Source organism: Pipra filicauda, unplaced genomic scaffold (assembly GCF_003945595.2).
Source record: "Pipra filicauda isolate LSUMZ 115617 unplaced genomic scaffold, ASM394559v2 scaffold26_size5592650_pilon, whole genome shotgun sequence".
Classification (NCBI taxonomy): domain Eukaryota; kingdom Metazoa; phylum Chordata; class Aves; order Passeriformes; family Pipridae; genus Pipra; species Pipra filicauda.
The window spans coordinates 1175777-1200935 of NW_024104387.1; the positions used below are offsets into that span (position 1 = coordinate 1175777).

General features: G+C 41.3%; 1 protein-coding gene and 2 long non-coding RNA genes across 6 annotated transcripts in view; 1 reads left to right on the top strand and 2 right to left on the bottom strand.

Moving 5' to 3' along the window:
- KCNC1 (potassium voltage-gated channel subfamily C member 1) overlaps positions 1–8484 on the bottom strand; it is a 108933-nt gene extending 100449 nt beyond the window's left edge. For all 3 annotated transcript variants that reach the window (XM_027737201.2, XM_027737199.2, XM_027737198.2), the window contains exon 1: positions 7539–8484. In XM_027737201.2, coding sequence (XP_027593002.1) covers positions 7539–8108 — 570 coding nt within the window. In that variant the 5' untranslated portion in view covers positions 8109–8484. The remainder of the gene's footprint in view (positions 1–7538) is intronic.
- Positions 8485–13566: 5082 nt separating this feature from the next.
- LOC120323480 lies at positions 13567–19700 on the bottom strand. Its single transcript, XR_005563961.1, has 3 exons — positions 19619–19700; positions 17063–17115; positions 13567–13886 (listed from the first exon to the last, which is right to left on the bottom strand). It is a non-coding gene; the product is annotated as an uncharacterized LOC120323480 (long non-coding RNA).
- LOC113996280 overlaps positions 17402–25159 on the top strand; it is a 36062-nt gene continuing 28304 nt past the window's right edge. For both annotated transcript variants that reach the window (XR_005563960.1, XR_005563959.1), the window contains exon 1: positions 17402–17962. This is a non-coding gene — a long non-coding RNA (uncharacterized LOC113996280). The remainder of the gene's footprint in view (positions 17963–25159) is intronic.

Here is a 25159-nt window from a genome sequence, read left to right on the forward strand (position 1 = left end):
ACGTAAGTGTGTGCCAGCAGTGTGTGCCTGTGTTGGAAGCTCATGTGCAGCACACACATTGCTGGCTGTCTGCAGTGCACTGAAACCTGAGATTTATTGCATTTACAAAAGGCCATTACAATGCAATTTTAACTTACTGTCATTAAAGGTCTTACATCATAAGCAATCACTGCAAAAAGCCTTGGACTGAGATTTATTCATAATTTTTACAGCATGATTTATTAGCACCCCTGTTATATCTTATAAATCTTATCTAAAAGAAATGAAAATCAATTAGGGCCTGGTCCTTTCACCTTTACCCGTGTTGGGTGGTACCTTGTTCTCAGCCTGCAGGAAACGAGGATATTCCTGGAGTAAGCTATCACTACAGGAGTAGGAGTGAATATAGCAAAATCTGGGTACTTAGAGAGCACAGGAGAGAAATGTAAAAATTATTCCAGAAATGACAGCATTTGGTTTATATTCCAGGGGGAGGGGGTGGTTCTCCATAGATTCATAGATTTCTCTGATTTCATCCGATGCTAACACTTCTGTGTACCATTTGGAGTGAATCACATATTTATGTAATGCAATATTCAGTAGAGAAAGCCAAGTCAGCCTTCTAAACTGTTCTTTCCTCAGATCAAATTCAGCATATAGTAACTGAGAAACTAATTGTAAGACAATTGCAAAGATCTCAAAATGGCTGTTTTATTAGTCTTACCTCCCAAGAATGCACTGAAATTTCACAAAATCAAGCCTATAGAAAATGGAAACTCAGTTTTGCCATCTGTATTCGTACAGAAAGAATTATGAACTTGATTATCAATTAGGGCCCAATTTTTCAATTTAAATAGCCCTGCTTGCCCTTTTTATTATGAAACACAGAACTTGGATATGATTTAGTTGAACATTAATTGAAGTCATGTGGTTTGATGGGATGTATTCTATAGCCCTGTGCAGTAAAAAATGCCAGTAAGATCATGATGAGCTTTGTCAGTATCAGAGTTCTATGTTTTGATGCAGTGTGCTAAAGATGCTCATGTCTTTAAAAGGTTATGAAAATACATATTTGAATATGTATATTCCTAATAAATTGCTAAGATCTGTTGCACTTCAGTGCTTTGGAATGGAAATATGCAATGCATCTATTAAAAAAGCAGTACACTGCAATTAATTTGTTATCCAGAACCACACTGCAGGAAAATTCAATTCTATCCTTGAAGCTGGTGATAATTTTGGCACTGAGTTTCAGTAACAGTAAGGCTGGGCCCTCTGTTGCTGATTTGCTAACATCTCTCCTTATGTTAAGAAAGGCAATATGTATAGACTCTACTAAAGTACTACTATAAATATACACAGATCAGTCACATATTTTTACAAATAAAAAAGATGAATACTGTTAAATACTAGACTGCACAACAGAAAGGAAAAACAAGATGGAAAAATAGTTTTTCTAGGTATAGTCTAATATATCACATTTTCTTAAGCAGTTCTACAATAGAAATATTATAACTGATCCACCAATCTTTTTATCTTTTTTCGTTATATATCAACTGAGAATACCAGTATTTTGTTGCCTTTTCCTGCCCTAGCCAAAACCAAAATAGCAAATGTCAGGAGAAGGGCAAAGAAAATAACTGAAGGCACATAGGGATGGATTAAAGATAGAAGGGACCAAATATCATTCTGAACCCAGTCACTAAATTCATATCGATTTCAGTGGCACCACGGTTACATTTGCAGAAATATTTTGGGATGGTTTAATTTTGAAGTCCTTCCTCATATGGAAATCCCACTCAGCATCGTAGGAGGTGGCAGCGATAGGAAGGCATATATATGTGTATGCATATGATGGTATGATCCATACAATCACAGCCTTGGCTAAATCAAGTAAATTTTGTAACCTAGAAACATTAAAATTAAGTAAGATTAAAAAAAAATAAATTAAAATGGCAACAGATGCTGTTCTTTTTTAAGGTTTTAGAATAATAGAAATAAAATTGGAAATAGGCGAATGGATTAAGGAAAGTCCTTGAATTAAAACTGTTAAGTCTGTACTAGGCAGCCATGGATTTGTCAGGTGGATAACATCATCCCTCTCATCTCCCTGTGAGACTGTGACTTCAAAGAGATTGTAAGATATTCTGGGCAAACATCCTATCTTCCTATGTGTTTCTGATCAACTCATACTGTTGAAGTCATGATTCTGCATGGCTGCCGTGATATTTTTTTAATTTTGCGTGTGTGTTGGTTTAAAAAGGTATTACTTCTGAAGTCGGAGGGACAATTCCCAGGAGTTATTGTGTGCCTGCCCCCACCTTGACCAGTTTGATAGAGACTGAATGTGAGAGCTGGCGTGAGCAGTGAACACTTTCTAACTGGCATCGCAAAGACTTCTTTGGTCAGGACGCAGAGAAGACTACCATGCTCACTAATGGGTTATGTAAGGATTTGCAGTAGCATGTTCCTTGATGGGAGAAAATAGGAATAAAATGGAATTTTAGGAACTATATTAATAATGAGTGATGGAATGGTAGTTAATAGATGTCTGTAATTCCATTATACTAGAAGTGCAAGGGAAACCTCATTTAATGTGGAAAGATTCTCATTTTTCCAGAGCTGTAATGCAGCGTGCAGTTAAAATTAGGCTGTCTCGTTAATTGTCAAAGTATATGGTGAGAATTCCTGCAGCCAGCTTCAGTGCAGGATTAGATATGCCTCTGCAGGAGAGACCTTCCAGAAAGGCCCAGGGTGGGAGAGCAGCTTCATCAGGGCGCCTTTGATGCGATCTGTCCTTGAGGAAGAAGGGGTCCTGTGGGTAGAGGAAAGTGTGTGGGGCAAGTCTCGTCCTTTCCCTCTCTGCTCACCTTTGGTGGGAGACCTCAGACCACTGTCTGTGGAATGCTCCTGTGAGAAATGTGTCCTGCATCAGATAGCTGTGGAATAAGCTACCCTTGTGAAGGATGATGAGTATCTATTCCCTCTCCCTGATACTTGCCTCAATTCCTGAGCTTAGCTGTCCTGGGCAGGAGTAAAGAATGAGCAGAATCACCCCAGCCTCTAATCCTCAAGACAGAATGGTTATTCAAGAACTAGGATCCCATAAACTTTCTCATGCCTATGGGTTGTAGTTTATAGAGAGAAAAATCAGTTTAAGTGAACATAGCATGGTTGAAATGCTCTTGAATGTACAAAAGAAAGCAGTAAAAAAACCCTGGGAAATACCTTTTCCTCATCTCTTTACCACTTCTGCCTGTCTCCTTCTCAGTGTCAGAAACTTGTCCTTCAAAAATCACCCACTGAGGAAAGCAAATTCTTCTGCAGGATGTGAAGGGAAAACATGAGGGAAGGGTGAGTGAGAGTTTTGCTTTTCCTCTTACAGATCAAAGCGGTATAGCATATGCCAGGATAGCAAGTCAAGCTGTTGAGGACTTTCCATAGGACCCCTACGAGCTTTTATTTAAAAACAGTAAAAATTTCTATTTGGAAGGACTACAAAAGCTTTCCTGAGGATTCATTAATGAAGTTTAACTGTCCAATTTGTATGTGAGCACTAGCGCAGAATCTCAGCTGAAAGCTCCTCGTTCCCAAACACTGAGTAACCCAAGGAATGTGAATTAACACAAACACAACCTTATCCTGCTGGGGAGGAGGAGGAGGAAGGGGGACAAATATGTTAGATACCTGCCTGCCAAACTCCCCAGGAAGTCAGTGGGAGCTTCACTAGTGGAAGAATAGCATGACCAGACATAAAAGAGAGAGGATGACAAGAAAGTATTTTTCACACATTTGTGTACTTAGGACCAATGAAGTCTAGTAAGTGCAGAGGGCAGGAACTCTACTACAATGAAGCTCTCGGATATGCTGCTTTAGTGTACTTCCATAGCTGCTTTAGTGTACTTCCATAGCTTTCTGTGGGACTCTATTTCCCCCTTTGCAGCCACTTATGAAAAATAAATTTGCAAAGTTGTCTGATGATGCAAAAAAGACAGTTCTAATGAGCTTTAAAGAAACGTCTCGCCAATTTAGGTGCACAATATCCACTGACATGCAGTGATATTCAGCTGCCTGATCAGATGCTTTTGACAATACTCCTGGATGCCTGCCTATCTACATACACATTCAGTATTTCTACAAATCAGATCTTTTCCATCACCTTGTCTGTTACTCTGTTCAGACCTCCAGGAACCCGACTTTGCCTCTGGTACCCAAATGTGGATTCTTTAAGTTTACAAGAAGTATAACACCTTTATCTTACTAAGGTAGGTATCTAAGGAAATCTGTGATTTGAAACAAGCTACCTTTTCTTATTACAGATATAGAATATGATGCAATTTTTTGGAAGTGTTCAATTTTTTTAGAAATAACTACATTTTTTAAGAAATTAGTGTGTAGAAAACTAGAATTTAATTAAAATCAGGCCCTATTGTTTTAACAAGAAACTGTTGACTATGTTGCACCAAAAGACAAAAGATTAGTGACCGAGAGCTTTGCTTTATCAAAGTAAGCTTAGAAATAAACAAAATTTGCAGAGTTAGCTGATTTTGCCTGACATACACAAGTGCACTTCCAGTCTTCCCTGGCTGTCTACAATGAGATGAGATGTAATTTAGTATGAGTCAGGTCTGGGTGAAGCAAAACAGTCAAATGTACTTGTATTTGCAAGCAGTGTCCATCAAAATCCTCCAAGAATGGCTGGATTTGAGTAAATGCTGAGCTTTTCATAGACAGTTCCTAAACATTCACTGAATTAGCTTACTAGATAGAGCACAGAGAAATCTTGCTTTATACAGATATGCAGGTTTTCATTTAGTCTTTATATTCATAGACTGTATTCCTTTTACTTGCCCAAGTGTAACAGTATAATGGTTATGTAAACTAATGCTTACACTAAGATGTTATTTTGACATGCATTTTGGTGCCATATGTAAACACCAAACGTATATAATAACCACCCTTAGTACAGGTATCAATTCCATTTAAGAAGGGAATTTTTTGTAATTTTTTTTTTGTGGACAAAATGACCATGTGAATTTAGATTTTTGCATAACTGAAATACAGTTTGTAATTGAAAGTAGCGTACACCATTAAAAGTGAGGTAACAGTGGATTTGTTGCCTGACTCTAATAATGATTGCTTTAATATACCATTCACTTGTTAATGCTGCTATCAATTATTTTACTGTAAATTAGCTTTTGTGAGTTTGAGGTCTTTTTGCAATGTCTGTGTTAGGTTACAGGACAATAAATCAAACTCCCATCTCTTTTTACATCCATAACCATAACATATGGCTTTTATTAGAAAATGTTAAGTGTCTTATAATGTCGTCTTAATGGACAGTGTGTGCATGTGTTGATGATGAAAGCCATCTTCTTTCATGCAAAATATTAATGCATATGGCCTACGTCTCCATAGATACAAGTTAAAGAATCATATTTAACCCACAAAATATTCAGTATACACTTTGCCCAGAATAAATATTTATCTAGTTTAACAATCCTTTAAGGAAATAACAAGTTAGAGATCAATCAGGAGCTGAAAATTCTAACAGGTATGCACATGTGATTGTGAATAAATGGTATATAATCCACTGCAAAAAAAAAACCCAAACAAACAAACCCAAATCACTTTGTAAAACACCTACTGCTAAATGAAAATATCCTTAGAGAATTAGAAAATGGAATCTATATCCTCCTAGAATTCCAGTTTGTGCATCACAAAGGCTCCTAATATTGGTTATAGATTTTTGTCTTTCCACCTAAAATATCATAATGCCTCCGAGCTAGAGGGTGTTTTAGCCTCTGTATCCTTTTCCTTGGGACAACATTATCCCTTTGACTTTTGAACCACTCCACAAAACCTTGGACAAGCACACAGCTTTGACTTGAAATGTGTTTTACCAACAGATTCCTGGGTACCAGAGAAATCTGCTATTCAAATCAACGCCTGCTAACACTAGGCTTGAATAATGGAAACCAAGCATTTTGAAGGATACCTGCCAGCCTTCCCTTTCTGTTTCCATGTTCCTTTGGCAGAAATTGGGGCTTTGAAAGCTGCAATACAACAGCAACATCTTTTCCTCTTATGGTAACTATTTTATTATTGCTTTATCCCCCACTCTGTTTAAAGAAATTAATTTAAAATATGAACTCCTTTGTTCAGGGAAGAAGTCTCCAAAGGATATGCAAACAAGAATCTTTAGAAATGAAGCAAGATGTAACTCCAGGCTCTGCTCCAGCTTTCCCCATTCATTCAGTTTGCAGACCTGGTGTCTCCCTGCTGGAGATCTCTGCTCAGACAGAAAGTCTCCAGCAGCTGCTATTCCACCACCCGTTCATACATGACCAGCTCCCCTCTCCCTGCTCCCTGCATTTCCACTTCTCTTTCCTCCATCCATCCAATTTTCTCCCTAATCTGATCTCACTTCTTTGATCCTCCTCAGGAATACTGATCATCCTCCCCCACCAAAGCACCACTCATCCCTACCGAGGGCTAGCAACAATTAAGCTGCAACAAAGGTACATTTAAGGGAGGAATAAAACCTATGCAAGCCAATTTCTTTGTGAAGGCACTATCCTTCATCTGTTTTCCTGCTTAATCGATATGGGTATCTCGTGGGGGTTAATCCTACTGCTGTTCCTGAAGTAAATGTTTTCATTACTTTTGATTTCAGGAGCAGAATCGGGCCCTAATTAATGTAATTATCTTCATATGTCATAGAATGAAAGGTGTCTACTTAAAGGCGACTGTAACAGACCATCTTTATCCACGGCTATGCTGTGAACTGCACCAGTGTGCATTCCCTTTCCAAAACAACCGCAGGCACCACGAGGGGAGGAGTTGTCCTTCAGTACCAAGCAAGAAAGCTGTCAAACAGTGTCCCTTCAACATCAATGAAACCCTCTCCTCTGATTAATACTTTGCATTTCCCACAAGGGAAAACGACAGAGCGAGAAGGTAAGTGGGCAACTGAATTACCCATTCGCAGAGAAGCATGATCATAAATATTTAACTTGGTATGTATAAGAGAAAGGGACAGACTTCCTTTCCAGTCCAAGCTGAGAAACTCTCCAAATCCCCCGGCCCCCAGGGACTGCCTGCTCCTATGATCATTTCTCCATCTCATAAAGGGATTAGGGATTAGCCATTAGCTCATAAGAGGGCTTGACAAGGTGTCTCTCTTTACTGAGGGATGACTGACTGTAAAAATCTATGCATAGAGGGAAATTACCTGGTATAATGGAGATCTCCCTGGCCCATGAATGGGACCCTGCCCCAAGCTGTGGAGTTTTAGGAGCCTGTTAGAAAATAAGGGTCTCTGGAAGCCCACATATGAGTACACAAGCTCATGCCTTGGTGTCCACTCGTGCCCCATGCATGAGGCCTGCTTGAGAGCGTGGGTTACATCCCCGTAGCCCCTGCATGATTTTTTTATGGCCACACACATGGATGGCTGCTCTGCTCTGACAGTGGAGATAACCCTGATGATGCTGGGAGAAAGTGGGACTGCAGGGAGGTTCGAGTGTTTTGATGAGGGTGCTGATTGCATAGCTTACCCTTGCATATCTGGAGGAGTAGGGATCCTCAAAGAGCGCCCAGATGCGGGGCTGCCACCGTCTCCAGAAGCCCCCAGACCTGCCATCTGGGGAGTCACTAAGTGCTAGGCGTTTTGTCATCTCCAGCTCATCTTCACCATCACCAGAGTCTCCGGTGCCATCTATGTCTCCGTCCTCAGCACTGCTATCCAGGGGCGCCCCACCAAAGCTGTCCAGAGCCTCTTCGGCGTCGCGGTGCTGCCGGTAGGTCATCCAACAGCAGGGCTCCACATCAGTCTCATCGATGCCCCAGAAGGCCAGCTCCTCCTCATACAGGGGCCCGCACACGTCCGCGGGGCAGTGCAGCTTGCCAGTGCGGTAGTAATTCAGGATGTGGGCGAAGACGCCCGGGTGCCGGTCGAAGAAAAACTCATCCGTGCGGGGGTCATAGTCGAAGTGGCTGTGGGCATCGGGCTCAGCGATCCAGGCCAGCCGCGTGCCGGGCAGGGTGCGCAGGGTGCTGCGGTAAGTCTGGTGCCTAGTCCCTCCCACGTTGATCACAATGCGGTCGCTCTCGTCGCCCTGGCCCATCTCGTCTCTTATTAGGCATGTCGCAGACTCATCCAAGCAAGCACGGCAGGCAGCAAGCCCGTAAGGCTGCTCGGCGGCAGTCGGTGCCTAAGCCGAGCCCCGCTCCGGGCCCGCGGGGGCGAGGGGCCCCGGCCAGCCCCGCTCCCCCGGGGCCGCTCCGAGGCGATGCCGGTGGCGGTGGCTCCCGGAGATGCGCCGCCTCCGTCTGGAGTCAGACGCTCGGGGTCCGCGGCAGCTGCAGCCGCGGCGGAGGGGCAGGGGCAGGGGGGGCCATGCTCCGGGAGCGCGGGCGCTGCGGTGCCGGAGGGGGAGGGCCCTCCCCTGGTTGGACGTGGCCAAAAGCACAGGCTAAAAAAAAAATTATAAAAAAAAAAGAAAGAAAGAAAAAAAAAAAAAGGGGGGGGAGGGGGGGAGAGGAAAATCGCGGCGCCGGCGCTGCCCACAGGTGCGCGGGGCTGCTGTGGGGGGCCGGTGCTGGCTGCAGCCGCCGCGGGGATACGGCGGGGCTGTGCCCGCGCCCCTCCCGGCGGTGCGGGGCGGGGGGCGCCGCCGGTGCTGAAGGGACAGCGCCGCGCTCCCGCCTCCGCCCCTCCGGCCCGGGTTGAGCGCTGCCGGTGCGGGCGGCGGGACCCGCGGCGCTGCCGCTGCTCCTCCCGCTGCCGCCGCCGCTGCCGAGCGCTCGGTGCAGCCCGCCCGCCCGCCGGGCACCGCCGCGCAGGCGCCGCTCCCGCCCGGTCCTAGCGCCGGCCGCGCCCCCCCGGCCCCGCCGCCCCTCGGCCGCCGCGTCCCGCGCTTCCCCCACCCGTGCCGCTGGGACGAGGATGTCTGCTCCGGTGCCCGCTGCTGGAAGGAGAGCGCCCTCCTCCCCCCACAGCTCACCTCCCGAGTCGCCGGCCTCCTTCCCGCAGCGGGGAGTCCCCTCTGGGGGGTCTCCTTCGCGTGTGCGGTGCTGCCCCGCGCTGCGCTCTGAGTGACCCTCTCAAGCACCACTGAAGTGAGTCACGGTTGTGCTCGTCCTGCCGGAACTGGACTCGCTGAAGGGCAAAACTCAAGATCAACCCAGGCATAAATTTCTCATATCATGAGCGGGGGTGCCCAGGGGTTTGTTATTTCTTATCACGCTTTTACATGGTCCTACATATCTGCTCCACTTCTCCATCTTTTCTCCTGCTTTTCCTACTGTTCACTTGTTTCTTTTCTGACACTGTTGTTGGTAGGAAGTTGCAATTTGGGTTTGTGTTGTTTATTCTTTTTTTGTTCTCCTTCATTCACAATGAATGCCAAGGGACGTTTAAAAAAAAAATCCAGTTCCTGGTTTGTGAGGAGCTTGAAGAATAGCAGGAAGATGGTTGTGTGGAAGGGAAGTAAGTGACAGAGGTATGTAGACACGTCCTGTGTTTTGTTTTATTTGCTGCCAGCATCTCAGGAGGAATGGACTTATGGGAGAGCCTGAAGAGCTGAGCCATTGTGGATTGATCATGGGAGGTCATGTCATGATGAATGGATAGAGTGGAGAAACATACAATTGAAGGGTACATGGTTAAGGAATACTGCTGGAGTGCAGAAGTGGTAGGGACAATACCATACTTAACAGAAGAGTGTAGACTAGAGGAATGCAGTTAGGTTGAGCTTTGAAGTAGGATAGAGATTCAGATGTGTGGGAACAGTAGGTGAGGAACAAGTAGAGGGCTGTCAAAGAGCTAGTGGTGTGGTCAGGTTTGTGAGAAGAGGTGTTTGGCCACTCACAGCTTCTTTGGGTTGCAAAAGAGCATTGCATGTTTGGGATGCAGAGAAGAAAACTTTGCAGTAGTTGTGGTAGGATATTCCAAAGGGGTCTAACCAGCAGTTTATCAGTGAAAATAGTAACAGATTGGTCTTGAAGCTGGTGGGGTAGAAGGAAGGCCTGGGACCTGGTGTGTGACTCCTGGGAAAGGGGAGAGAGGACACTAGGATGTTACTGTTGTCAGCAGCAGTGAAAGAGAAAAGGGAAAGTGAGGCTAAATCAAGGCAACTCTGCATTTTAGTTAGCAAAAACTGATGACAAAACCTCCACGAAGAGATGCCAGACAGCCACTTGAGCACTGGGACTGAACAGAGGCAGAAAGGTTGATGACAGAGGGAGAATATGAGAATCACAAGTACAGAAATGCTTTCTAAAGTCCTTGAGAATTGCCAGCCTGAGCGCACAGAGGGAGAAGAGGGTAGGTCTGTGAACCCAAGCCTGGCCTTAAGAAAGGAAAAGAGGACGTTCACTCACTGATAGAAATCATACACACAGAAATTATTTTTTAATCATAGTAAGTCACTCCTTTTGATAATAATAGATCTGGGGATCAATGGGAAAGCACCGTAGAGTAGGTTTTGAGAGTTATGAAGGCTGAGGAAGGCAGGTAATCCAGGAAAGAAGTTAAGGGCCTCTAAATCCTAGTCTAGTGGATCCTTCTGGTCACATCCACAACTCCAGAGGCTCTTTCCCGGCTCATTAGCTCCTGCCTTCCATGTTACCTTACTCCCCTGAATGATTCCTCTTTAGGAATTTCAGTGTTGGGAACTAAGGTGACTGTGGGGATGAAAGGGATATCATGCAGCTTCTGTTGCTTGGATTTCCCTTCTTGTCTGGGGAACTGAAAGAGAGTGGTACAGAACCTCAGAAGTCATCTGAAAGTATATATTAAAAGCTAAAAAGCTGGTTTAAAGATAGTTTTCATGGACTAAGGTGAGGAGGCCACACTTAAGTGACCTGCAAGGTTTCTTTGAAGATACTAAAGCTGTAATTGAAAAAGGAGTGTTAGTAGAGACAGAAGAGTTGGATATTTCAAAAGACATATGAGAGGACCCCAAATCAGAGATTGATGGGCGAACAGGAGCTTGTGAGATCTGGAGCAAGATAGCTACTGAAATGGAAGGTCTTTTAGAAATATAAATTGGAACGTGAAGTTTATACATTACTTTGTTGCAGAAGATGAAAGATATCATGTTTGAAGCTTATATTGAAGCTTGAGAGGGAAAGTATTAGAAAATAATATCTTTATTTAACAAGGATTGGGGCACAAAATAACTGCATATTAAGACACAAAGACTTTGCTTTGTATGGTAGACTATAGCATGATTTGCATTTGTTTGATTAGTGATAGCTGATACCACCAGACAGGTGGTTTGCATGAAATGAAAGTTTTAAGACAGTCTAGCAGGTGCTGTGAGCAAAGTTTTGCTTTAAGCTTGCCATATAATGATATAAAATTCTAGCTTAATTTAAAAAAATAACTTTCTATAATTAGAAATGTTTGGACTATGACAGGCAAAACAAATCATCTAATTTTCCAAGATCTAATTTGCAGACAGAAAACTTCCATGGAAGTTTGGTTCATCCCAAACAATACAGTGGCACTTCTGTCCTTCTAGTCCCACTGAAAAATAACAGTATTATAACTGCTTTTTGTTCTGGTTTATGTTTGACGCCTTTAAATGTTTAAACATCTGATTTATGTTCAGCATCTTTAAGGAGGACTTAATGTGAAGGTGGATGTGTAAGTCCAGGAATTATCTAGTTTTTCTGTGATACCACTTGTCATTTTAAGTTAACTTAGTAATTAACCTTACTAAGTTTTGCATGTTAAAAAGAACTAAACCAACTTTAATAGTGCTGGGAGCCCTCTGTAGGAGGCACAGAGTTAGTAGGTTATGCAAATAGTTCACAGTCAGTTTGGAAAAGGATTCTGGTATAGCAGCAGCAGCAGGTGGTGTTATCAGAATTTTTTAAAACGTATTAAAAGCTATTAGCCTTGGAAATACGTTTTGTTTCCTGAGTTCATTTTAATAACTGGTGAGAGATTTTGATGATCATCTACACTGAACTGGGGCTGACTAAAACCTGGCATAAGTGGAGAAAATAAGCTGTAGAGTTTAGAAAGGTGTCTCTGAAGGCCTCCCTTGTGGGAGCCTTCTGAGAGACCAGAGTTGCTCAGCTACTACCCAGGAGAGTATATATGCACTTTGAGCAGTCCTTAGTCATTTGGTCTACTTATAACCTTAGCTGTTCTTCTAAATCAACATATTTAATGGTGGCGGTGGAAGAATAACTTCAAACCATAGATATTATTTAGTTTTTAAACTACTGTGTAGCAGAAAAAGACAGCGAGTCCCCTTACTAATTTTATCACTCATGTTAGGTCACCTCACTGTGACCTCTCCTGTGTTCTGATGACACAGGAAGACTGAGTCCTTCTTTCACCTCTATATCTGGTGTACTGGGATCACCTTTGCTGCCCTATACTTCAGCATCCCCAGGTAATCATATACAATGAAAGGCAGGCTGTCTTTTAGACAGAAGTCTAAATTCTGTCTACAAACTAAAAAATAGCTAGTGTGGGTTCACTGTTGTTAATTCTCCTATTCTCTACTTACTGCTTTAGCTGACAACTGCAGTGATTTCTATCTAACTCCAAAGGAGCTTTTTTTTCAATGTGTGAGATGACTGAGCATATATTCCCTAGCATTCCTAAACTTAGTAACTCATATATTTAAAGTGAAATTTTAATTTTTTAAAAATTGGTTTTATTTTTCATGAAGACATTTTACCACTTACAGAAGATGCTGGATTGACAGAACTGCATAGGCACAAAGTTGCACATAAGGAGCTGTATGCTTTGGTACTTTATTAGTGTATCAAGAGTACCTGATTCTAAACACCTCTTTAGCCTCTTCCTTCATAAAGATTCCTGGTGAGGATACCAGCAATAGTGACAGCTAACAAAACTCTTGCTCTTAAAATGTAAGCCTAGCTCTGAGTTCATCAGCTACTTTATCTTCAGAGAAAAACGTGTACCAATTGTAACAATTTGAAGAGGGGAAAAAGGATGTTGAGAGAACCTGTGACTTTGTGCACAACTATGAATGCAACTGGAGAGCACATTCAAAATGCTTTTAAAGCTGGAGGAAGCTGAGAGGGAGAGAATTATTTGTAAGAATTATAAACTCAAAACAAAAGGCAACCAGGGCTGGAACACCAGTTTTGCAATATATGAATGCTATAATTCAGCCTGTGCTCTCTTGCATTAAATTCATGACAACTCAACAGTATTTCAGTGCAGTTCTTTATCAGTTTTAGATTACATCATGCTGTGAATTGCTCTATCTGTTAACATTGATCATTGTAAATCATTTGGTTTGAGGTCTTCAAATGGAAAGCTGGGATACATTTCAGCATGCGATGTACTCACTTTGTCCTTGAAAAATCATTTGAAAATAAAGGAACTGCAATTGCATAGATGATATTACTTTCCTGAAAGGTTAGATTTGCCCCTTTGAGTTGTCATTAATTGAATGAAAGCCTTCCACAGAAAGAATGAGAATGGAGGAGAAAACTGTTGGTTGATGCTTAATGTTGACTGCGGGAGTCATAGAGATGCTGCATGTCTGAAGAGCTGTGTAGCCCAAAGCCTGATGCAAAGAAGTCTTGATGCTTTTAATGAGAGTAACTAGAGCAGCAGAAGTAATGGCTAAATGCTAGTTCCAGAATTTTTATATCTAGATTTTTCATTCTTAATTACTTCACTTTTGCTTGAATATGTACTTCATGTTCATCCATGTTCTTCAACTGTTGCATGGCTTTGCTTTGAGTTGAGAAGTATTTACTGTGCTCTGCCTGCTGAGTTGCATTTGTTTTTCATCCATTTGTACTGGGCTGACATTTCCGAGTGAAGGTTCTTCTTGATCTGCAAATTCCTTTGGGATCCTTCAGAAAGTGCATATCAAATTGTGAGATAAATGGAAGTTGCTCTGGAAAAAAATGGAAGAAATATTGTGACATGAAAGAGATCATCACTGGTCTTTACTTACTCCATTAACTGAGAGAAACTCCCACCTGAATTAATTTGGTTTTGCTGAAAATTTATGGGAGACAGAACCGAGCAGATAAAATGATGGGAATGGTGCACACTAGCAAGACAAGGTGGTGGAAGGAGTATTCTGCTGCTTGCTAAAGGACTAGAGGTGTTTCCAAACTGTCTTTCCTGTAGGGAAAGAGAAGATTTCTTCTTCCTGGCAAAAAGGGTAGTGAGCACTGTAAACAACTGTTGAGTTTTCTGTCTCACCCCCAGCATGTGCTTGAATGGGTCAGACACTGTGCTTCTCTTGGAGCACATCCTCTAGTCAAGGCTGTAGTAAAATTGCCAGGATTTGTGTTTGATGAGGCATTCCCCAAAACAGAAATAATTGTTCCTCAAGAAATCATGGGGCTAAATCACCGCAAAATCTATTTTAAGTATCTGAAATCAGGCACACAGCTTGGCTAATGCGCCACTTTGTTACAATGTGGACTTAAAGGAAGGGTATAGATTTGTCTCTTGTCTTCTTCCTGCTGATCTAGGTGTGATCCAGCAAAAAAAGGCAGCTGGTGATCAGGAAAATTCAGCTTACACAGTTGGAATTTTTGTGGCAGCGCATAACAAAACATACTTATGGAAGCTGGTAAATGTGTGTTACTATGAGCTGAGAGCAGCCATCCTGAGGGCTTGGGTCTACATTTCTGAAAGAGCACACATAGGTCTGAGCTATTTAACTCCTAACATGTGCTGTGACTAGAGTTTCAGAAAGGGCTAGGGATTTGGCTTTATTTTATTAGATGATTTGTTTTGGGGAGGCCTAAAAGGTCCTTGAGTTTTTTAGACTGACCTAGCCAGCTTTTTCTGAAAACAAAACTCTACTAATGCTGTCATTATGTTTTTAAAAGCTCAGCCAATTTGCAGGTGCACGAACATAGCAACAGACACAAACACATAGATACAGACATATGTATTTCACATCTACTATATACAGAATACAGAACAGGAGGTGCTAGTCTTTTCTTGAAAAAAGCATGCACTTCTCAGTGCTGCAAGTGTATCTTTTTCATTTAACCAGGAAAAAAAATAAATATTAATGTCTGTTTCTGACCGAGCAGTATGGAACATTATCTATTTTATACAATGTATGTGCTTGCCCATCAGCTGACTATTTCTCTAATAATTAAAAAATTTCTTTCTTCACTTTTTTAATTGAAATTAGAACTTTGTTTTTGTGTAATGATTCACTTTTCACAGCTGTTATTACTTCTTCAGCCTACTCTGAGTTCACGATAGTAACTGAAATGTTCTCAGAAAAGCAGATGGGAAAATGGCCTGTAAATCTTTATTGTTATAAACGATTTGTAAAACTTTAGATGTTGAAAGGCAAGAGTAGTTTAAATAAATCTCAACAATGCTGACTCAAAGTTTAAAGCATTGCTTAAATCCCTTGATTAACCCAGCTTCTCAATATTTGACATGAATCAATAACTCTGAGATGTCTTTGCTGTTCTTTAGCTTTGTAAATATTTACGCAGCCAGTCCCGTGAAATGTGACATTTAATCCTGTTGAAGTAATTATTCGTATGCTGCATATGAAGAGATATAAAGTATAATAGTTCCAGTGATGCTAGTTAAATAATTGGCACTGGAGATGAAATCTGCTGCATTTCTTTTGTCAATAACCAGGATTTATACAATATAAGTGTGAGTGAACGGAAAGCAGAATCCACCTTCTGTCACAAATCTTGGACCAGCTGCTGGGAATGCAGATTTCCTGATCCTGTCTCATGCCTAGGCCTGTGGCTCAGCATTAACAGCAGCCTTTTGTTCCAGTTAAATGAGTTGTTTAGAGCTAGATTAAAGGAAAGAGTGAAGGGATAGCACCTCCATCAGCTTGTCCTCAGCCTTCTCTTGCTGGCATAAACTATAATGAATGGTCTCTGTTCTCCAGAAAGCAGGAAGATGCTCTACCCAGAGTTTTCAGGACCTGGGAAAGCGTTCTATAGGAGCCTCAGTGCAAAAGGGTTGTCCCATCCCTCCAGATTGTGGCTTGGATTCCTGGTAACGTATTAGATTTGCAACAGACTTGTATTTAAATGGTTTAGGTTAAGAAGCATAGTGATATGTTTGTTCCCATGAGACTGCATTTTAGTCATTGTTTACTGACTCAGTCTGATTCATCTGTGGATTCTGCCACGTTCTGCAGTTGTAGTCTTTGCCTCTAGGTAGACAGTAGAAGGGACTGGGGAATAACAAGAAAGCAGAGGAAGATCACAATGGGACAAGATATTCAGAACTGGCAACAAGAAATCAAAGTGGGCCTTCCTTCAGTTATGCTCCATTCTCATGCAAAATTGGACCTTTCTGTTTTTCTAGGATGGATTCTCATCCTGTAAGACAGCCTGCAATAGCATGTTTACTGGCTTTCCTATGAAGGAATGAGAGAAAAGTGGTGTCCAGTTCTCAAATCCAAAGGAAAGTTCTTTTTTTTTCTTTGTAATTTGTCAGACTGTAATAAAAAATAAAATAGATTTCTACAGGTTCTTTTAAAATTTTTCTCCAGCTTATAGTCATCCTGCCTGTTAAAAAGTGGAGAAAAAGATTGCCCATGCAGTAGTAATTCAGGATGTGGGCAAAGACACTTTTTGTTTGCTTTATCATGCCAAACCCCTTAAGAGCCCTTCATTATATGGAAAGGTCTTCATGCAGAAGTACTACAGTGGTACTTCTGTGGCCCATTTTGGCTACTGCATAGTCCAAGCAGAGAGATGTATGCTCCAAAGGACAGTGCACCACAGAAGAGGTGATGTGGGAAGTCAATGAAATTGCTGTCAATTTTCCTGAGTGTCTGCTTCATACAGTCCTTAGGAGGTGTTTTCGCCTATGTATCCACAAATATGTATAATTCTGGTTAGGTCAAAATCCAGATGATTGCATTTGGGTTACTAATGGAATTTTCTTCAGCTTTGTTTCCATGTTGTGTTGTATTGCTTGTCTTATTATTTCTCACCTCCCAGTCTAAGACTGAGTAGGATCTTCAGAATGCTGCTTATATTTAGGGATGTGCTTTGCAAGAAAAAAATAAAAAAGGATGTTTTGGCACACTAAAATTTGAGTTTTCAGGTATACCTGTTTGGAGGCCCAAGAGATTTGAGGACAATTTGGTCCGGTAGGAAATCAGGCTAGAGATGGTATATGAAAATATGAATTAAAACTTTCAGAGATGAAAATATAAAACTAATTATCTTTGTTAAGAAAAAGTAAAACCTTTTGCTTCACTCTGGTCAGTTAATATTAGTCTGTAGATATCAAGTTAACTAGTACATGAATAGCAATAGGATAAATTAATAGAGGAGCCTTATGCACATAGACATTTGCTCAGTCGACCAAAGTTCCTAAAGGCTCAGCTGCAAGTCTGGAAACCTAACCACTGGTGTCTAAAACAGAAAATGTCATTTTTGGTTTGTTTTTTTTTTTCTACACTTTGTGTTTAACCACAAAAACAAACAAAAAAAGGCCACAGTTAATGGTCATGGAGTGCTTGAAGGGCATATGTCTTCCCTCATTACAAAGCAAGGATATGTCAGACATGTTTAGCTACAAAACATACATGCAGGAATCACTACGTACCTAGCAGCTGTGAGGATTAAGCGATCTGATCAATCTTTTCTGTATCTCTTTTTAATAATAATTATTTGTACTTTAAAAAAGGAATAACATTTTGTCATCCACATCTAGGAATAGGTGTTGTTTTTTTTTTCCCAACAGAACTCAGAATTCTTATGGCAAAAAAAGGCCAGAGAGCAGACGAGGTGAAATGACAGATTCGGGTAAAACATGAGCAGCCACCTCACAACAAGCAAGTTCATTGCGTGACAATCTTTCTGCACTTCCCCAGGGACTGAGCAGAACGGTTCAAGAAGGAGCAGATGGAAACAGCTGCCAACAGATGAGTACTGGAACAGATTCAAACCACACTACTTGCTGGAACTTGAGAGTTTGTGATGGCCTGAGCTTACCCAATGACAGGTATCTAAGATTTAGAATCAGTCGGTTCTTAGCTATGGGGACCAGAAAACAACCACTATTGTGGAACAAAAGACATGTACAGGGTATTCTCTGAACAAGCCACCAGAGATAATTGCTCACAGAAGTCCTGTGGTGAGAGGAATCTTTTAGGCTGTGGTTGCAGATAGTATTAAAGGTAAAAGAACACCATTAAAGTATTTTTCGTGAATGTGTCTTATCTCATATTTCCTTCCCTCAAAATGGTTGTTTCTCCTGACCTTGAGCTAAGATTTAACAGATAGGGAAAAGATAAATTTAGGAAATCCAGTGACACAATGCTGATACTTTCACGTCTTCTTGCATAATTTCTAGCATACCACGAAGAACAATAAATGGCCAAAGCTAAAGTGTCCTTGGCAAACAAACAAACAAAATAGCACCCTGTGATATTTTTACCTTTGTTTCCTTTCACTACACACACTTTTTACTCCCACAGAGCTTGAAGTATTAACCCAGCATGTTAATTTATTTCTTCCAGAGTTGCCCTGACCGTTGCATTTAACATCTCTCTTGGAAGTACTTCAAACTAAATGGCTGGCTCCATCTCTAGCTTTGTTAATTAGGCACATTACTTTGTTGCTTATTTTCATATCGCTTAATGTAATTGGGATTTGTGAAGCTTTTGAAAAGCATGTTTGGGACTACATTTTGTGCAGCTGGCTTTCAAGTGCAAGCTGTTTCAAGTGTGTGGTTCTGTAGAGAACAGCTTTTGAGAGCGTAGAGCATGTGTGCCTAGCACATACCATGCTTCCTTTCCAAAAGGAACAAAGGTATGTAAGTATGACCTTTTCCATGCAGAGGAACATGTGTGACACATGTACCTCCCTGCATACATTTGTATTTCTATGGTATTAGTCTGCAATTGAGAGCATTACGTGCCCTGTTTGAAGGTCTCCCTTTACAAGCTGTTGTATAACAGCTTTGCTTTATGATGGTCTTCATTCCAACAAGCCTATGGTTTTTCACATAAAAATGCAACTTTGAGCATCCAAACTCAAACCATGAGTTTGTACTTGCTGTGATAATTCCAACAGATAAGGGTAACCTTATGTGTCAACTGCCAATAAGACTGATGAATTTACACTAGGTAGAGATTTGGCTCATTAATTTCAGTTGTCTTGCTGTGAAATGATACTCTCTACTTGAGCTGAGGAAGAGTTAGATATGAAAGTTTAGGAAAAATAAAAATGTATGCACTAAAGAAAAGATGTCAAAGTCCTCTTTTTCATGGAAATGCTGCCCTCCGGTGGTCTGGAGAAAAGCTTACACACTACTTGTTAGTAATAATGTACTTTCCTTTTACACTACAGCAAGCAGCAGCAATCAAAAGTACCTCTTAGTACCACAGGCACATGGATAATGTAGGCTCCAGCCTCAGGAAACCCACAGGTGGCATAAAAAAAGCAAAGTCATTCATAACAGAAAGGTATTGCTTTATTTGGTTTAGGATTCAGAAGTAAAGCATCAATGTGAAAGAAAGGAATTTAGTTTGAAGCACTTCCAAGAGCGATGTTAAATGCAACAGTCAGGGCAACTCTGGAAGAAATAAATTAACATGCTGGGTTAATACTTCAGTATGTAGGTGATCTTTAGGTAGTCCCCTCTACACTTGCTTACCTTTCCCTTATATGGCTTCAAATGGTCTTTCCGAATGGGTAGGATTGTTTCTCAGCTTGTGCTATTCTATACCTGTGTGCTGGGTGGGGGTTACTGTGCACACCAACGTGACTTCACAGAATCATAAAATGAGTCATAGAATGGTTGGGGTTGGAAGGGACATTAAAGGCCATCTAGTTCTAACCCCTCTGACGTGGGGAGGGACACCTTCCACTAGATCAGGTTGCTCAGAGCTCCATCCAACCTGACCTTGAACACTTTCAGGGATGGAGCATCCAGAGATTCTCTGGGCAACCTGTTCCAGTGCCTCACCACCCTCAAGTAGAGAATTTTTTCCTAATATCTAATCCAAACCTACTCTCAGTTTGAAGCCATTCCACCTTGCCCTGTCTCTACATGCTCTTGAAAATAGTCCCTTTCCATCTGTCTTGGAGGCTCCCTTCAGGTATGGGAAGGCTGCAATTAGATCTCCCCGGAGCCTTCTCTTTTCCAGTATGAACTATCTCAATTCTCTCAACCTTTCCTCGTAGGAGAGGTGCTCCATCCCTCTAATCATCTTGGTGACCCTCCCCTGGACTCACTCCAACAGGTTGATGTTCTTCCTGTGCTGGGAGGCCCAGAGTTGGATGCAGAACTGGGGTCTCACCAGAGCAGAGTAGAGGGGGAGAATCACCTCCCTCGATCTGCTGGCCATGATTTGTGCCCTACTGAGGGACTTGGTCACCAGAGGATTGCGGTGTGGTCTTGCTGTCATCTCCTCTTCCTGTGCATCTGCCCCACCTGCCTTCTGGTAAGCAACCAGTCTCCCCCGGGACAATTGCTCACAGCACAGGCCATACAATGCCTTCAAAGACCTTTCATTTCCTCTCTCCCTTTTGTCTTTCTTTTTTACTTAAAACAAAATAAAATACCTCCAAATTTGCACAGTATTAAAAAAAATTCCAATTATACTATTCCTACAGTTTTTTCCTCTGTGTTTTTGTAGAAGGTGCTTGGTAGGGAAGAGTTTGGCTTTCCCAATATATTTTTCCTGCTGTTCGTAGTGTAGGGGGCTCCAGGTGCTGACTGAAGACTGTAAATATTTTGCTGTTTCTGCACCAACAAATTTTCCATTCTAGAAAGATGATAGAACATGGAATTCACCAAGTGACAATTTCAGGGAGAAATGCAGTTTACACCTTGCCCAGCAGATGTGGCTGTTGGACCAAAAAAGGTTCAAGGTGAGTTCAGATGTGTTAGGGAGGACTGTGGAGATTGGGAGACCCCCTTTTACCCCCTTTTACTGCCGTAGACATGCAGCACTAGGTAAGTGTGCTGAGTCACAGACCTCGGAGTGAATCTGACTCCAAACAAAAAAAACACCCCACGCCCCCCCCAAAAATTACAACCTCCCTCAGTCTTCTGATTAATCTCCCTCACTCTTCTAGGTTATTGTCTGCCAGAGTTTTTAGTACTTTTTTTTATAAATACTTACAGTGTTTGCCTCCCTATTGATAAATATGAGGTTATTAATTATTACATAAAATAGTACACTTGTTGATGTTAATATCCTTGTAGAAGATAAAGTTACTGATGTTTTAGAAAGAAAATTGGAGTTCAGTGCCACGCTGACTGTATTGTTGGGAAAACTCTGAGGTTTTCTATCACCCAGTGATTACAGAATAGGTCAGTTTTCATCATTAAGTTACGATGTTAAGGTCTGTATTCAGAAGTGCCTGTGTATGCAATAGGTAGATTTCTGGGTCCATAGGGAAACTTCTGCACTCCTTTTACTGATCCAAGTGGCTCTATGCCAGACATTTTCCTAATTCCTGGTGGGATCTGAGAGGGAAAGGACTATCTGGGAGCTTTTCTGTATTATGCTACAGACCATTCTCTCCCTCAATAGCCCTGAAACCTCAAATATTGAAAGGTCTCCACTTAATGACATTCCCACTTAATGACAAACCTGTTGAGAGGGGAGCACGCTGCATTGATCATGAGGGGAAGTCTAGACTGTTCAACAGTTTTACTGGAAAACAAGTGATTTGAAAGGCTGGAGGAGGGCGAGCTGATAAGCATTAGTAAATAGTGCTCAATGAGGTACTTGGATATGCCTCACAAGACGATCTCTAGGACGTGTTGTCAGAGATTTGCACTCTGACTGTACAAAGACCATTTTACCACCTACTGCTTGCGAAGCCAAGATTGCCACATGCGAGTTATGCGCGATGACCTTCATACCATCTCCTGCTATCACAGGCTCTGTGTCAGCCACACATTTTGGAACTGTTGTAGGCTTTCAGTGCTATTATGGGGATAGTTTCTGGTTTGTATTTTCAAGATCAGGTGAGCACTAAAGCCTGGCATCTTGTTCAGAGGGTTGTGCTCGGGGGATCTGCGTATCTGAAGGCCTTGTGATACAGGCGGGTCAGTGACCAGAGCACGAGCAAAGGGACACAACAATAGGTTTGTCATGGCTTTGCACTGCTATCTGAACACTATCTCAGACAGTATTCTGTGCAATAGTTTGAAACTATTCCTACTAAAGTTGGAAGTTTTGCTGCTGATTTCAAGGAAATAATTAAATTTTTTTAAAGAAATAGGAAATATTAATTTATTCTCATTAAAATTTATGGGGTATGAGCTACAAATGTTTCCTTGTCTTCTGAGATGTAGTTCTTCTGAAGATGATAATACTATTTTTATGAGTAAAATGAGCAGTTTTTGCCCTTTGCATAATTTGAACCTTTCAAATATCTCTGCAAAATATGAAATGTAAAATGAAAACTGTTTTTGCTTCTACATTCATGGGGGTTTGTAAGGTCTTTATCTTGAGTTGACAATGACAAGTCATTTTAGAAGGGCAGCATCTGGTGCAAAGCAACCGTCAACTTAATATTTCTTTAATATTTTTGGATACAGATGACAAAATATTTTTAAAGGAAAAAATTTTATCACAAATAGTTCATATATCTTTTACCTAAAATTGAATCTTCAAGTGAATGTGAAAAATTTCTGTAGCAGTTTCAATGGTAATATGGGAAATGGTGTTTAACATTGCTATTTGAAAACCCAGCAACTTTACTGCACTTTGTTGTGAAATATTCAAAGTAGAAAAAGGATCATCTTCATTTTCATTTATGCAAATTACCTGATAAAAATCTAAAATCAGAGCATTTAGCATATATGTGAAGTATAAATTTATTCCTCTTCACTTTTTCCATAGCAATAGTTTGAATAAGACAAACCAGTAATACTAGGTTTGTCATGCAGTGCTTTCCTAAGTTACCAAATTAAATCAAACATTCCTAAAATACGCACTTATTGTTATGTTCAAAGACAGCTACTTTCCTTTAACTGTATCTGGATGACTTTCTCTTGGGAAGTAGCGTTCCATATGAAACACCAGATAATTGTAATATCTTTAGTGAAGAGCTCCAAACCCCCATTCAGGTAGGCTCTATACTGTCCTGTTGAGGCAGCTTGAGGTAAGGAATGATCTGGTTTGCTGTCACCCCCAGTTTCACCCAGGCTTTGCGTGTTGGTGCAATCTGCGGGATTCAGATTTTTTAAACTCAGATGGTCTTTCTTTAGGTTCTGCATCCTGCAGAATATTGGACTGGAACCTGTGTGGCATAAACTGAAGATTTCAGACTATTTGTTTGTAGCCCATGCTGGAGTGTTTCTGTAGACCAAGACAGGCTGGACTTTGATTCTTAAACTGAGCTCCTGAAGATGTATATAAGCATTCAGGGCTGATCCTACAAGACAAAGTTTGTAAATGTTGAATCAGTCTTACATTTGATCCTAGGTCTGTCAGAACTAAACTCAAGCTCTGAACCAAATATTGCTACCTGCAAAATATTTAGTCATAGACTGGGATATATTTCTGTCAGTAACATGCTGTCCTCTTGATGCACAGGGGGAGTAGAGAAGCCATAGGCATTTGTTTTAAATATATTACCTCAGAAAGAAACAAGAAGAAATAATACAGGGAACAATTTTCCTTATTTAAGTCCCAAAATAAATATATTTTTAACCCAAAAATGTATTTATTAGCACTGATAGCCTTTGGCCCTACTCCAGTGGACTTTTCTCAGTGACATCAATGGAAGAAAGGTGGGCTCTGCATAGGAAATCTATGAATATTTTTTCTTCATCATCCATCCATCTATTTTGGGATGTGCTAAATGCCTGTTCTCTGTTGTAACATTAACATCAGTATGTGGAAACTTGGGTGCTAAAATAAATCAGTGAAATGCAATATACATGACTTCACATGGAACTACGTGTACATTGTTGGGCACAAGCGCCCTGTGCCCGCTCTGCCGTGCCAGCTTTACAGCCAGGTACGCCCTGTTGTGTCCCACATAAGTGGGGTGTTGTGGCAAGGCAGGCATAAACTGTGTGCTGCCAGTATATACAGAGCCTCTGTAGTTCCTGAGCTGGCAAAATGTTTTTTGGTTGCCATTTAATGACAGTAAAATTGATACTTTTACCAACCTCAAATTATATGGGGACGATAAGATCTTTAATATTTCACAAAAGCATTTTTTGTATTGTGGGCCTGATCAAGTGTTTGCTGAAGGCAATGAAAATGTTATTAGTGATGTGTGAGGCCCTGATTTGTGAGGCAACTGTCTCTCTTTAGTGTTTGTAAGTTAGTGATACAGCATCCAACTTAACCAGGGCCATTTTTCTGACCTTAGTAGACACCCTCCTGTATCATGCTAGTATGAATTAGCACATTCTCAAATTCATTTGATTTTTATTTTTACTGGAAAAATGAAAGGGATAAGCTCAATCTTTGTGGGCTGGAGTGTTTCCTGCCCATAGTGAAATCAATAGGAGACCTTTACGAGGTTGGACTTTGAAGATACTGAGGGGACAATCCTGCCTTGGAGTCCCCTCCGATCTGTGGGAGTCTGGCCTGCTCCACCGAATGGTCCTGAGCCTCAACACTGATTTATCATCAACCATGAGCACAAGCATCTGGATGTGGAGGAAATCCCCATGGCTGCTACCTTTTCTGTGCCTCTGGGACAGGGAAAATCAGCAAGCTTGAAGCACAACTCTGCCTCAGGAAGAAGGAGAAGCAACTGCACTGCTCTGCTCAACACAGGGCAGCTTGCCCCTCTCCACAGAACATTGATCTTCAAGGCCATACATGATTAAAGGAGTCAGAGATATTCCCTGGAATTAGCTGTTCCCTCTTTACTTTTCCTGCTTGAAAGGTAAGAATTGTACAAATTCCCTTTTTAATAGTGACTTAACAGAGAATACAATGATAATCTATCATCAGAGTATTTAGAGCTGATGACAATATCTAAATTGGTTTTCAGTGTGTTTTTCATTTTTATTTTATGTTTATACAAAAGCCATAAATCATAGGTTGTTTCACACTGGTTGTAGCTGCTGGATATTCTTATCCAGATGCACAGAAGTGCCCTGATTGTTACTTTCCAATGACAATCTGCTCAGGGCTTAACATTTTTCAGTTGCATGGAAAGCTTTCAAGGTTACACATATATACTGAATGAAACACAGCCCACTGGTTAT